This window comes from Herpailurus yagouaroundi, unplaced genomic scaffold (genome assembly GCF_014898765.1).
Source record: "Herpailurus yagouaroundi ecotype Mexico unplaced genomic scaffold, PumYag 197, whole genome shotgun sequence".
Taxonomy (NCBI): Eukaryota; Metazoa; Chordata; class Mammalia; order Carnivora; family Felidae; genus Herpailurus; species Herpailurus yagouaroundi.
In genome coordinates, this window is record NW_024412428.1 from 4,494,466 (window position 1) to 4,509,729 (window position 15,264).

Below are 15,264 nucleotides of genomic sequence, written 5' to 3' on the forward strand. Positions count from 1 at the left end.
TTTTATTTTGATTTCATGTTGAGATGATAATGTATCAGGTTAAATAAAGTCTTAATTTCATGTGTTTGTCTTGTTTTAATGGGGCTCCTAAATTTTAATTTAAATTAATCTAATTTACATTTTAAATTACATATGAGACTTGCATTATATTTGTTGGACGGTGCTGCTTTAGACAGTACTAACCACGCTCCTGGGGCCATTTCTCTCTAAAAGAGAAAGAAACCGCAAATTTTTAATTTGTTTCTCTTTTTAAAAATCTCTGTGTCAATTCTTACAACAGCCTCCTACCTGGCATCCCTTTCATTGTGTCTACCCCTGTGAGTCATCCGAATTCTTCGTTACCTCCTTGAAATGCAGACAGGGTTATGTAAAGCCCATACTCTCTGGTACTTTTTATTCCAAACGCTTTAGCATAATCTGCAAGGTCCCTCAAAGCCTGGCGTCTACTTTCCCAAGCCCTCTTCCGCTCTTCTGCTTCTCTCACACACCGAGGCCATTCCAGGGTACTAAGTTCTTTCCTGCCACTCTGCATTTGCATCCTCTGCTTCCTTTGCCTGGAATAGAGATTAGCCTCTCAGTGCCCTCTGTCCTCGTCCTCCCCATCTCCTCTGGCAAAGTGAACATACACCTCTGCACTCCAGGAGGACTTTGGACCTTATGACACAGGCTTACCACATATACTTTTGTCACTCGAGGAGGTATTTGTCTCCCACATTCGATTCTGTGATCCCAGAACAAGAGCCCTGTCTTATTATTTTGGTTTGTTTTTGTATCTTCAATACTTAGCATTTGATTGGACTCCATGAATATTTACGAACTGAGTGATTACTACAGTGGGAAAGGGGTTAATTCAGGGACCCACTGTGGACCTTACTCTGCAGAGGGGTTGGAACCATGCCCTCCACCACTTGGCCAAGTTATTTAAGTGCCGCGTTAGTGGAATAGAGATCATACCTATGCTACAGGTTGACTGTGAAGACGAAAATGAGTTCACGTATATGAGGTGCTTCAGCAGGTGTCCAGGCAAGCTAAAGATGCAACAAATATTAGAACTGTCACCATACGGTCTAAACTATTTTTCTTTTTCTCTCAGGCAACAAATCACAGGTTTTAACTGGATTTCGAAAACCCAGTGTTACAGAAACCAATGAAATAGGAAGAAAAATCCAGTTCTGAGCAGTCACTGAATCAACAAATACCGACTTTGAAGGAACTTCTGATTATCATTTTACCAACGTCACTATTTAAGAATAGAACTATAAGGCTTAATGAGTTTGGCCAAGGTGTTTTGAATTCAGTAAAGAAAACTTGCCCTTGGTGTTTAAGGATGATCTAATGGATCATAAACCAGTTACGGAGAGGGTTTAAAAACACTACTGGGAAGTAGGCCACTAATTCAGTGACTATAAGGAATCGTGGAAGGTTTACAGATGGGTAGGAAAAGCTGATACAAAATGGAATTGACCAAGTACAGTGAATTAAATCTTTGTTAATGTAATTATGCAACTCATTCGTTTAAAAAAAATTTTTTTTTTCAACATTTATTTATTTTTGGGACAGAGAGAGACAGAGCATGAACGGGGGAGGGGCAGAGAGAGAGGGAGACACAGAATCGGAAACAGGCTCCAGGCTCTGAGCCATCAGCCCAGAGCCCGACGCGGGGCTCGAACCCACGGACCGCGAGATCATGACCTGGCTGAAGTCAGACGCTTAACCGACTGCGCCACCCAGGCGCCCCAACTCATTCGTTTTTAAAAAGCAGCCTTCCTGAGATATAATTTATATGTCCCATAATTCACCTATTTGAAGTATACATTCACTGGTTTTTAGTGTATTCACAAAGTGAGGCAATACTACAGTCTAACTTTATATTTTTTTAATTTTTTTAATGTTTATTTTTTGAGAGAGAGAGAGAATAGACACAGAATCCGAAGCAGGCTCCAGGCTCTGAGCTGTCAGCACAGAGCCCGACGCGGGGCTCCAGCTCACGGACCGCGAGGTCACGACCTGAGCTGAAGTGGGTGCTCAACCAACTGAGCCACCCAGGCGCCCCCCACCCCCTCACAATCTAATTTGAGAACATTTTTCCCCCTTGAAAGGAAACTCCATACACATTAGCAATCCTCTTCATCAGCACTTCCACCACAAGTCCTAGGTAAACTTTCATCTCCTTTCTGTTTTGAACATTTCATGTAAGGGTCACTGGCAGCTTTAACATTTTAGCATAATGTTATCAAGGATCATCCGTAGTGCAGGACGTATCAGTTCTTCACTCCTTTTTATTGCTGAATAATATTCTATTGCATGCATATAACATGTTTTGCTTATTCACTCATCAACGGACATTTCGGGTGTTTCTGCTTTTTGGTTATTATGCATAATGCTGCTATGAACATTTATGTACAGGTTTTTGTGTGGACACGTGTTTTCACTTCTCATGGGTGTGTACCTAGGGAAGGAATTATTGGGTCACATGGTGACTCTCTATTTAACATTTCAAGGAACTGTCTAATTTTTCCAGAGTAGCTGTACCGTTTTATAGTCTTACCATCAATATGTGAGGGTCCCAATTTCTTCATATCTTGCTATTGTCTTTTTAAAAACTTACAGCCCTCTTAGTGGGTGTGAAGTAGTATTTCATTGTGGCTTGAATTTCCCTAATGACAGATAACGTTGGCCGTCTTTTTCTATGCTTATTGGCTATCTGTATATTACGCACTTGATTCTTATGAAGCATATACCGTTCCTGTGTTCATTCTATTAACAAATGTTTGCTGAGCAACTATTATGGGCCAGACACCTTTCTAAGTGTTGGAATAGGTAAGTGAATACATCAAACAGAAATTCCAGCCCTCGTGGCACATATATTCTAGTTGGAAGACATGGGCTATATAAAAAGTAATATGTTAAATATGTAGAATTTTAGGTGGCGATAAGTGTATGGAAGAAACAAGGTGGAAAAGAGGAACAGAGACTGCTGGGGTGAGGCTTACAGTGCTACAAGAAGTAGCTACAGGACGCCTCACCTAGAAGATGGTATTTGAGTAAAGGTAAGAGGTGATGATGCAGGGAGCCAAGCAGAGTCATGGGCAAAAGCAGGCCGTGGAAACAGTGTAAACGTCTCAAGGCAGGAGGACTCATTGGCCCAAAGAGCATCAGATGTATGGCAGGAATGAAGAGAGGGAGGAGAGTAAGAACCTACGGGAAGATCAGAGGTAAAAATGCCATCGGATTGTGTAGGGCCTTGGAGGCCATTATGTGGGCTTTGCCTTTCAGTCTGGGTGCGATAGTAAGTCTTTGGAGGATTTGTATGGAGGAGTAACACGATCTGACCTCTCTCTTTTTTTTTTAAATATTAATTTTATGATATTTAGAGAACACGAATAAAACCAAATGACTCATAGTTATACTTTGGGCCTTGGGAAAATATGACACTCTGAAATTTATTTTATTTGAATTAAAATATTTATGAAGAACATAAAGCTTGGAATGCATCACATTTGGCCGTGAGATATAGCTGCATATCACAGAGCATGAAATATGTAAAACATTTAGCAAATTCCAGAAAGAAAATAGATCTGAGAGCTATGACCTTACTTATGAGAAAATTTTAGTAAGTTAAAGGAGCAATAGTTTTTTATTGAGATATAATTGACATGTCAGTTTCAGGTGTGCAACATAATGATTCACTATCGGTATATGTTGTGAATTGATCACCACAGTAAGTCCGGTTAGCATCCATCACTACACATAGCTACGATTCTTTTTTCTTGTGATGAGACCTTGTAAGAGCTACTCTTAGCAACTTGCAAATGAACTGTAATCACCATGCTGCACATATACATTCCATGCTTGGAATATATACATATGTGTATATATATAGAAAGATATATCACGTTTTCTTTATCCACTGATGGACACAAGTTTCTTTCACGTCTTGGCTATTGTAAATAACGCTGCAATGAACATGGGGTTGCCACATATCCTTTCAAATTAGCATTTTGTTTCCTTTGGGCAAATACCCAGAAGGAGAATTTCTGGGGCATCTGGTAGTTCTATTTTTAATTTTTTGAGGAACCTGCATACTGCTTTCCACAGTGGCTGCATTAATTCACATTCCCACCAACAGTGCGCAATAGTTCCTTTTTCTCTACCTCCTCACCAACACTTGTTGTTTCTTGTTTTTGTTTTCTCGTTATACCATTCCAACAGGTATAAGGGCAATATCTCCTTGTGGTTTTGATTTTCATTTCCCCGATGTTGAGTGACATTGAGCACATTTTCTTGTACTTCTTGGTCATGTGTATGTCTTCACTGAAAATGTCTGTTCAGATTCTCTGCCCATTTTCTAATTGATTTTTTGTTTGCTATTGAGTAATGAGGTTTTTGTTGCTTTTTTTTTTTTTATTGTTTGTTTTTGAGAGAGAGAGCATGCACGCCTGTTCAGGTGCTTTCACATATGTGAGTGGGGGAGGGATAAAGAAAGAGGGAGACAGAGGATCCCAAGCAGGTGCTGTCAACGCAGAGCAGGGCTGGAACTCACGAACCTGAATGGTGAGATCATAACCCAGCCACAGTCAGACGCTTAACCAACTGAGCCACACAGGTGCCCCGTAGTATGAGCTTTTTAAAATATGTTTTAGATATGAATTCCTTATCAGATATATGATTTGCAAATATGTTCTCTCATTCAATAGGATGCCTTTTCATTTTGTTGGTGGTTTCCTTTGCTGTGCAGAAGCTTTTTGGTTTGAGGTAGTCTCACCTGTTTATTGTTTTGCTTTTTGTTGCCTTTGCTTTTAATGTCAAATTCAAAAAAATTCATCACCAAGACCAATGTCAAAGAGTCTACTGCCTATGTTTTCTTCTAGGTGTTTTATTGTTTCAGGTCTTACATTCAGATCTGTAATCCACTTTGATTTAATTTTTTGTGTATGATAGAAGGTAGTGGTCCAGTTCCATTTTTTGTGTGTATGGTTGTCCAGTTTTCCCAACACCGTTTATTGAAGAGACTTCCCTTTCCCCATCATATATTTTTGGTTTTTTCTTTTTGTCGTAAATTAATTGACCATGTATGCCTAGGTTTATTTCTGGGCTCTCTTTTCTGTTCCGTTGGACTATGTGTCTGTTTTATGCTAATGCTATACTGTTTTGATTACTATGGCTTTGTAATACAGTTTGAAATCAGGAATTATGATGCCTTCAGCTTTGTTCTTGTTTCTCAAGGTAGCTTTGGCTATTTGGGGTCCTCTGTGGTTCCATACAAAATTTAGAATTGTTTTTTCCTATTTCTGTGAAAAATGCCATTGAGATTTTGATAGAGGTTGCACTGAATCTGTAGATTGCTTTGGGAAATATGGACGTTTTAACAATATTAATTCTTCCAATTCATGAGCATGCTATATCTTTCTATGACTTCCTTCTTGCCAAGATGTTCAGAGATGCCTATGTGTGCATGCACGTGGGTGAGGGGATATTAGTTGTCACAATAACTGGGGACCAGGGATACTCAACATTTTGCAATATACAATATGTCAGTAGAAGCTGTGCTAGAAAACACTGGTGCAAAGACACAGGAGGTGAACTGAGACACCATTCCTGCTCTCTAAGAAATGAGGGATACTTGCATCAGGCTGGGGCACTGTGGGTGATGAGGAAGCTTGATGATTCCGTGTATATTTTGAAGCTGGAGTTGACAGGACTTGTGGACCGATGGAACATGAGGGGAAGACTGAGAGAAGAATGAAAGGTGACTTAAGGATTTGGGGAAAAAAGGAATTGACGTTCCTTGGAAGGGCAAGGTTGAGGGAGCGGTGGGGGAGAGGGAGCGGCAGAATCACAGGTGCGGTCAGCTATTGTAAGTTTGAGACGCCTCCGGACATACCAGTGGGCATCCGGTAGTAGGCAGATGAAAAGAGGCATCTGAAAAGAGATTCAGTAGGCATTCGGTAGGCATCTGAAAAGAGATTCTTGAGGGGGTGATTTAAATTTTGGAGTTTTACTAGGCCAGGTGATTAACAAAAGAGGGAGTTAGAAAAGGGAGAAGCCGTGGGGCTTTCCAACAAAAAAAAAGTCAGAGTGATGAGCAGGAGACAGCCAAGGAGACTTAGGAAAACTGTCCAGTCTAATTCTCCAGTGAATTAGAAGGAGAAAGAAGGTAACATTGAAGTCAGAGGAAATCTCTAGTCACCTTTGGCAGCATGGTTGGGTGCAACGTTGGGGAGGAAGATCTGCCTGGAGTGGGGTCACAGGGAGGGGGGAGATTCCCAGCCTTCCCCTGATAGCACGTCCTCCCTGCTTAGTACAAATATAAACTCTGGACAGAACACAAAAACACTACTTGCGGATGTTGAAAAATACGCAACCGAAGGCAGTTGTCGAACAGGGGCCAGTTTCCTTTTTTTTTTTTTCTTTTAATTTTCGTCTTTTTTCTCAATGCTTTGCCCCCAGGGCAGGCTCTACTAGCTTCTCAGTGCATTTCAGGAGACTAAAACTCCAGTAGAAACGTCCCAGTCTTTCTGGCCAGAGGATTCAGGTAAAGGAGGCCCACGAACTGGAAAGAGAGAGTGTGTGTGTTAGCCTGGTGAGAGCGTGTGAGCAGGGGCGTGGCAGAAAGAGAGGGAGAGAGAGAGAATCCCAAGTAGGCTCCACACTGTCAGCGCAGAGCCCGATGTGGGGCAGGATCCCACGATCCTTGAGATGGTGACCTGAGCCGAAACCAAGAGTCAGACGCTTCACCGCTTCACCCACGGAGCCACCCAGGCGCTCCCAAATTTACCTTCCTACCGTCAGTGTTTGTGAGGTTCTGTTTTTCTGCATCCACACTAGAAACAATAATGAGAGATTCCTTAATTTTTGCTGGTCTAATTGGTATTAAACGGTATCTGTGGTGGTTTCAATCTTTACTAAATGACTAATAAGGTTGAGAATATTTTCATATGTTTATGGGCCGTTCATATTTTTCTTTCCAGTTAAATATGTGATATCTTTTGCCCATTTGTTTTCCTATTGGGTTGTTTATCTTTTTCTTATTAACTCATAAATTGTTAACTGTTCATTCTTTGTTGGTTAAATAAGTAACAAATGTTTAATCACGGTTCGTGGCTTGTCTTTTTCATCTAGAGTGTCTTTTGATGAGTGGAAGTTCTTACTCTTAATGTGGTTAAAATTATTCATTATTTTCTTTTATGATTTTATGGATCTTTGCGGGGGGGGTGTTTAAAAAAAATGTCCCGGGGCGCCTGGGTGGCGCAGTCGGTTAAGCGTCCGACTTCAGCCAGGTCATGATCTCACGGTCCGTGAGTTCGAGCCCCGCATCAGGCTCTGGGCTGATGGCTCAGAGCCTGGAGCCTGTTTCCGATTCTGTGTCTCCCTCTCTCTCTGCCCCTCCCCCGTTCATGCTCTGTCTCTCTCTGTCCCAAAAATAAAAATAAACGTTGAAAAAAAAAATTAAAAAAAAAAATGTCCCTACTTAGAAGTCATAACAATACTTGCTCTTTCCACCTGAAGCTGACTCATGAGTGGTGTGAGAAACAATTTCATTTTTTTTTATATGGAAATTCAGCACCATTTATGGAATAAGCTATTATTTTCCCAGAGGCTTCCAGAGTGGAACCCGGCACAGGTTAAGTTTCACATACGTGCGTGCCTCTTTCTCACTATTCTGTTCCACTGGTTTATTTCTCTCTCCCAGTATCAATTCTGTATTGACTTGTTATAGAAACTAAATCACAAACTTAATTGTTATAACTTTATGTCTAGTAGGTTAATTCTCCTATTTTGTTCTTTCTTTTGGACTATGTTGTTTATTCTTGGCCCTTTTCTAGGAAGACGAACATCTGCTTTTCAAGTTTCATGGAAATTCCTGTTGGAAACTTGTTTTAAATTCCATTGACTCTATGGGTTAATTTATGCATAATTATATAACACTGAATTTTTCCATCAATGAGCATGGTATGAGGTTCCATTTGGGGGGGCCTTTTTAATGTCTTTTAATAAAGCTTTATAACTTTTTCCCATAATAGGATTTGCACTCTCTCTATTTGTATAATGAATTTATATTCGGCAAACTTGCTAAACCCTTATCCTAATAATTTAATTGTATATGTGTTACACATTTCTACCTTACAGTCATATCCTGTGCAAATAATCCATTTTGTTTCTTCCTTTGCAGTCTTTTCATCTTTCACCTGGTTTTATTCTCTTACCCTCCTGGCTGGGTGCACTGGATAATGTTAAATAGGAGGGGGAATAATAGTGTTCTTGTCTTTTTCCTGATCAGTATTTCACCGTTAAAGTTTTATTTTTTTTTTTTTTAAGATTCTCTTTATCTTTACTTAAGATATTATTCAAAGATTTTTTTTTAAAGATTCTCTTTATCTAGGTAAGCAAATTCCCTTGTGTAATTAAAAAAAAATCAATAGGTACTGAATTTCTTCCTTTTTCTGCATCCATTGAGATGAGAAAGATTTTCTCCTTTAATCTGTTAATGCACTAAATTTCATGTATTTATTTTCTATTAAACTACCTTTGCGTTCACAGAATAAACCAAACTTGGTCATAATGTGTATTACCTTTTTTTATAAAGTACCTCCGTGTGTGTGCATGCACATGTGTGTGTCTGTCTCTGTATCTTTCTCTCCACTCTCCCCATCCCACTATTTTATTTGTCTTTTGAAGGCATAAACTGTTGACTTTGTTGATACTTTGTATCCTGTCTTTTTTTTCCTATTTCATTAATTTCTGTTCTTATCTCTGGGCTCTTCTCTTTTCTTTGAGCTTACTCTGTTGCTCTTTTCCTAATTTCTAAAAATGGACATTTAGCTAATTACATTTTTGGTTATTTTTCATTTCTTGTTTTTTTAACATAAACATGAGGTCTCTAAATTTTCTTCCTGTGTCAATTTGGGATTATCCCACAAGTTTTGATAATTTTTATTAATGTTCAGTCCTAACTATTTCTTGTCCAGCATGCATTCTTTGTCTCTACATTTCCGACCATATCCTTTAAAACTAAAATTTGAAAATTTTATTTTTATTTATTTTATTATTTATTTTATTTTATTTATTTATTATTAATGTTATTTATTCTTTAAAATTAAAATTAAATTTTTAAATTTAAAAATAAAAGTTTTATTTATGTCGTTTATATCTTCTATGTTTTTGTACATTTATTTGTTTGCTTTTGGTACACTTGACCTATCGACAATGAAATGATGAGCAGTTACACAGCACTTGTTAAATACTGGGTGATGTTTCGGGCTCTTGGCATTAGTTATTAGGGAATTATTTTATTTTATTATTATTATTTTTTAACGTTTATTTATTTTTGAGACAGAGAGAGAGAGACAGAGCATGAACGGGGGTGGGGCAGAGAGAGAGGGAGACACAGAATGGGAAGCAGGCTCCAGGCTCTGAGCCATCAGCCCAGGGCTCGACGCGGGGCTCGAACTCACGAACCGCGAGATTGTGACCTGAGCTGAAGTCGGACGCTTAACCGACTGAGCCACCCAGGCGCCCCTAGGAATTATTTTAATCATCCTTTAAGGTGAATACTATCATTACCTTCATTTTACCTATGAGGAAATTGAAAGTAAATAAGTAATTTGTCCAAGATCACACAGCTAATGAGTACCAGAATAAGGAATCTACCTGACACTCTGGTTGCACAATGCATGCTCTTAACTGCTATATCATACTATGTGTCAATAACTCTGGTATTCAAATCCCATATTACTGATGTATCTGTCATTTTCACACTGAAGTTGTATCAAGTTTTCATTATACACATTAGGGCTATTATGTTAGGTGAATTGAATCTTTTATCATTAGGCAGAACCCTCTTACCTCCAGTAATATTACTATTATCTGTTTTGTCTCTTATCAACATGGTCACTCCTGCCTTCTGTCTATATCAGCATGATGTAACCTTTCCATCTTTTGCTTTCAAACCTTTGGTGTCCTTATATTTTTGGCATGTCTCTTATAAATAGCAGTTAGCTTAATAATTTTCATTTTCATTTTTATTGGTATATGTGTATCTTATAGATTCAGATACTTAGTGCTTTTCAATATCTTTATTCTGTAGGAATTTTGTAATTAAAAAATTCCCCTTTCACGAAACTGAGAGTTGTTAAATTTTCACTGGAAGGACCTCTTAAAATATGTTTGTTCTGCCAGGACTCTTTGAAGGGGAAGAGACACACACACTCAAGCCCCCTATCTGATTTTAACTTACTGGGTATGCTACATTTGGTTAAGTTTCATCAAATCTCTCCATAAAACTTTCAGAGGCAAAAAAATTCAGTAAAATTTTCAGAGGCAAAAAAATTTATATATCAATCCCATCAGGACTTGGAAAGTGTCACCTCACCCAGTTTCATTGGAAAATCATAATTAAACCTTCAGCTTCATTTGTAGCCTAGCCAAAAATAACACAAATATCCTTTTAGCGGCACATCCATTTGCTTTTCTTTTTAAATTTTATTTTACTTAATTTTTTTTACCATGATAAGTTTATGTTACTTTTTTTTTTTTATCTTGATAAGTGTACATTTAATTCCCATCCCGTTTCTCCCATGCCCCCACCGACCTCCCCTCTGGTAACTCTCTGAACTCTATAGTCAAGAGTCTTGTTTCTTGATTTGCCACTTTGTCCTCCTGGTTTTTTTTTTTTTTTTTCCTTTGCTTGTCTTTTTTGTTTTTTAAACTCCACATATGAGTGAAATCATATACTATTTGTCTTTCTCTGACTTATTTCGCTTATCATTATACTCTGTAGAGTATATTGTTGTTGCAAATCATAAGATTTCATTCTTTTTTTATGGCTGAATATTATTCCACTGTATATAAGTACCACATCCTCTTCTTTTTTAAAATGCAATTTATTGTCAAATTGGCTTCCATACAACACCCGGTGCTCATCCCAACAAGTGCGCTCCTCAATGCCCATCACTCATTTTCCCTTTCCCCCAGCCCCCCCTCCATCCTTAGTTTGTTCTCTATATTTAAGAGTCTCTTGTGGTTTGCCTCCCTCCATCTCTGTTTGTATTTCTCCCCCTTCCCTTCCCCCATGGTCTCAAGATCCACATTTGAGTGAAAACATATGATATCTGTCCTTCTCTGATCCACGTTGCTGCAAATGGCATGATTTCATTCTTTCTTATTGCCAAGTAGTATTCCACTGTATATATAAACCCCATCTTCTTTATCCATTTGTCAGTTGATGGACATTTAGGCTCTTTCCATAATTTGGCTATTGTTGAAAGCGCTGCTGTAATTGAGGGATCAGAAAAATGGCGACCCCCCAGTCTGTCCTTTATGGACCAGGTGTTCCAAATCACTCTGTTCAAGCCGTCCTCACTGTGCCACGAGCACAAGTGAGGTGATTTGTCCCGCTCTCCCGACTCCCATGCCCTGGTGCTTGGCTGGGATTCAAACTCCTGCTCCATGAGTCCTGGTACTGGGGGAGTGCTGCCCCTACGCCACCTGATATATGGTCTCTGGCTGGCAGGCAGTCTTTGTCTCTTGAGCAGATAGAACCCCTCTTCTTACAGCACTCCAGGGAGGGTATCACTTTCTCCTACTGTGGACTGCACCCCTAACCTAGCCATGGAGCCTGGGGCTGGCTCCCCTCCTCTCTAGGTGCACGATCAGGGCAGCCGGTCTGGATCTCCTTGGGTTGATTTGGTTCCGGGCACTCTGTGCTTCCTGGGTGTGGTTTTCTGTTTCCTTCCCCAAATTCAGGAAGTTCTTAGCGATTATTTCGTCAAATAAATTTTCTGCCCTCTTTTCTCCCTCTTCTCCTTCTGCGATCCCTATAACGCTAAGGTTAGTACATTTTTTGGTGTTACTGTGTTTCCTAAGTCTATTTTCATTTTTAATGTTTTCTTCTCGCTGCTGTTCAGCCTGATTGCTTTCTAGTACTCTGCTTTCCAAGGTGCTGATCCATTCCTCTGCTCCCTCAAATCTACTATTCATTCCATCTAGCGTATTTTAAATGTTTTTTATTGAGCTCTTCATCCCTGATTGGTTCTTTCTTATGTTTTCTCTTTGTTAAGGGTCTCACTGAGGTCTTCCCCTGTATTTTTATGACTATTGCCTTAAAGTGTCTATCAGGAATATTACTTCGCTCTGTTAGTTAGCTCTCTTGTGTGATTTTGTCCTGTTTTTTTTCATTTGGGACGTATTCCTTGGCCTCCCATTTTGTCTAACTCTCTGTATCTCTTTCTACGTGTTAGGAAAGTCAGCTATGTCTCTTGTTCTTAGAATAGTGGCCTTGGGGCGCCTGGGTGGCGCAGTCGGTTGAGCGTCCGACTTCATCCAGGTCACGATCTCACAGTCTGTGAGTTCGAGCCCCGCGTCAGGCTCTGGGCTGATGGCTTGGAGCCTGGAGCCTGTTTCCGATTCTGTGTCTCCCTCTCTCTCTGCCCCTCCCCCGTTCATGCTCTTGTCTCTCTCTGTCCCAAAAATAAATAAACGTTGAAAAAAAAAAAAAAAGAAGAAGTAGTGGTCTTATGAAAAGGTCCTGTAGTGCCCTGCAGTGCAATGTTCCCTGCTCACCAGAACCTCCCGTTTCGAGGGTGTCCTCTCTATGTGTTGCATTCCTCCTACTGTCGTGGCCGAGTTGCATTCGCCTTCAGTCCAGTCATGTGCGACGGATCTCTTTGTCTGGTACGGGCAGGGTTTGGTCCCTGTGTTGTGACTTGGCCAGTCTGGGGCCATCCTGGGCTTGAGTTGAGTCAGAGCAGGCGTTTGCTAGACATAAGGCAGCACTGAACTGCAGAGCCCTTTCCCTGTGTTGGGAAGCTTTTGTCGGTGGGCTGGGCCTGCATTCAGACCAGATGAATGGCCCCTACCCCCTGCTGGGGCTGCTGTCAGACTGACACGTGTGGTTATCTTCTGCTCTCCCCGGGTAGGAGTCACTTTGAGGTTGTGTTGGTGACCGCGGGGGCTGCCTGCACACCGCCAGGCTTACCGCATTGCTTTGGACGGGCTCTTGCCGAGGGCTTTCTGGAGGGGGCAGGTCTGCAGAAGGTGCGAGTGGGTAGTGGTGTTAGCAAAGTTTGTGCAGGTCTGCTGTGGGAGAGGATGCGGAGCTTGGGGAAGACCTCCTAGAGCTCTAGCTGCAGGACTGGAGGTAGTGAGTCCACAGGAGAACGCGAGGGCAGAGAAAATGGCGCTAGCGAGGTTTGGATAGGTCTGCCGTGGCATTGGACCTCGAGGCAAGGCCCGGCTGGGGGGGGGGGGGGGGTGTCTGAAGGTCATGGGGGTGGAGCACACCGTCAGCAAGTTAAGCGGCGGGTGTGGCTGCTGCCCTAGTTTCTGAAGGTGTCCCTGTGCCTAGGCTGAGGGGCAGTGAAGGGAAATGGCAGCTGCCAGGAATTTTGTTCTTGGAGAAGCGGGCCAATGATCCCCGTGCCTCCAGTACGCACCCTGAGATTAGTAAACGAATGTCCCTTCCATATCCCCCGGGGGGTTTTCAAAATCCTGCTTCTGTGTTATATCTCCATGAGGCTGTTTGTTGTGTTGTCTCTCTCTCTTTTTTTTTTTAATGTTTATTTATTTATTTTTTTTCTGAAGGAGAGAGAGAGACAGAGCATGAGCGGGGCAGGGGCAGAGAGAGAAGGACACAGACTCCGAAGCAGGCTCCGGGCTCTGAGCTGTGGGCACAGAGCCCGACGCGGGGCTCGAACCCACAGACTGCGAGATCATGACCTGAGCTGAAGTCGGACGCTCAAGCGACGGAGCCACCCAGGCGCCCCTGTTGTGTTGTCTCTTTAAGGGTGGGGACTCAGTTTCCCCTCGTCCTCCCAGCAACCCCAGAGCCAAGCCCACTGATTTTTAACATTCCACGTATTAAGCCCCGCTGGTTGTAAGAACTCAAAAAATTATGTCTCTGGTTTTCAGGATTTGTCTTCCCCATGCGGGTTCCTCGCACCTAGGGTGCCTAGTTTGAAGGTCTGTTCCTTTCCTCCCTCCAGGCCTCCGGCATCACTTGCTCTCAGGGATGGTCACATGGGTCCATTTAGCTCTGGACCATGTCTCTTCCCTTTTGACCCTCTTCCATGTGGCCTCTTCTCTAAATTTAGCTGTAGAGGGTCTGTTCTACCAGTCTTCGGGTCATATTCTGGATTATTTACACCGATGGGGGTATTATCTAGTTGTATCTACGGGACAAGGTGAGCTTAGGGTCCTCCTACTCTGACATCTTTCTCAGAAGTCCTTTACCGGTCTTTTAAACGAGAAAACAGATGAACGTAGCTCTAGAAATATTTCCTTGAAAATATTTAAAAACTATTTTCCATCTATTCATTTTCTCAGCGTTCTTTTTCTGGAACCTCTATTAATCAGATTAGTTTTCTAATTAGCTATCCTTTCTCTCTTATTTCTCTAAATGCCTGGCTGCCGCGTGTTGTGTGCACCAAATATGCAGATGTGTCTGTGTGTGTGTTCGGGTCTGTGTCACAGTTTGTATCTGTGCTTGTGAGTGTACATACATGTATGCACGTGTCCTTGTATGGACGTGTCCCACGCATGGGAGTGTGTGTGCACACATTTTTGTGCGTGTGCATGTTTGTGTAGACTATTTGGGGCGTCACTGAGTTTGTTTGCAGGCGTTCTTTCGACCTGCCCTCCCTCATGCTCATGGCTCTGAGATCTGAACCTTTCCTGGGTACTGGGGGGGGGGGGGGGACAACAGGCTCTGTTTTTGACTCTGTCCCATTCTATGCTCACCTGGAGGCTGTCGCTTCTTCCAGCCTGCGGAGCCTTGTCCAGGGTGTAAAAGACAACGTTCAGAAACAGACGTAAGTTCTCTACGGGAATCTAGATAGAATAAAGATCCACACCATAGGTGGCCTTTCCAATGAGTGTGAAAAAAAGTGGCTAATTCAAGAAATGGTGTGGGCATTCCTGTTCGCCATTTAGAAGACAACAAAGCGGGACCCCCTGCCTTGTTCCAGAAAACAACATAAACTCCAGATGGGATGAAGAGTCAAATATGAACAAGGGAACACACAAAAAATACCAGAATAAATGGATCATTAAAAAAAAGTGTCACCTGGAGATAAAGAATGCCTTTGAGAAATGTCACGAAATCCAGATAGCTGAAGGGCAAGACTGGTAAGCAAGCTGCCTTCCTGGACATTATGTTTCTCGGGGCTGGCTGACCTCGCTCCCCATGATCCTTTCCCTCCTTGAATGCTAGTGGTCCTGCGACTGTCCTGCATGGGCTAGCCGCTTCAATCCACACTCCTTTCACTG

General features: G+C 41.6%; 1 protein-coding gene across 1 annotated transcript in view; it reads left to right on the plus strand.

Moving 5' to 3' along the window:
* NUP58 (nucleoporin 58) overlaps positions 1 to 1,269 on the plus strand; it is a 50,928-nt gene extending 49,659 nt beyond the window's left edge. The window contains exon 15 of the mRNA XM_040448054.1: positions 1,094 to 1,269. Within this exon, the coding sequence (XP_040303988.1) occupies positions 1,094 to 1,176 (83 nt within the window). The 3' untranslated portion in view covers positions 1,177 to 1,269. The remainder of the gene's footprint in view (positions 1 to 1,093) is intronic.
* Positions 1,270 to 15,264: the final 13,995 nt, after the last annotated feature.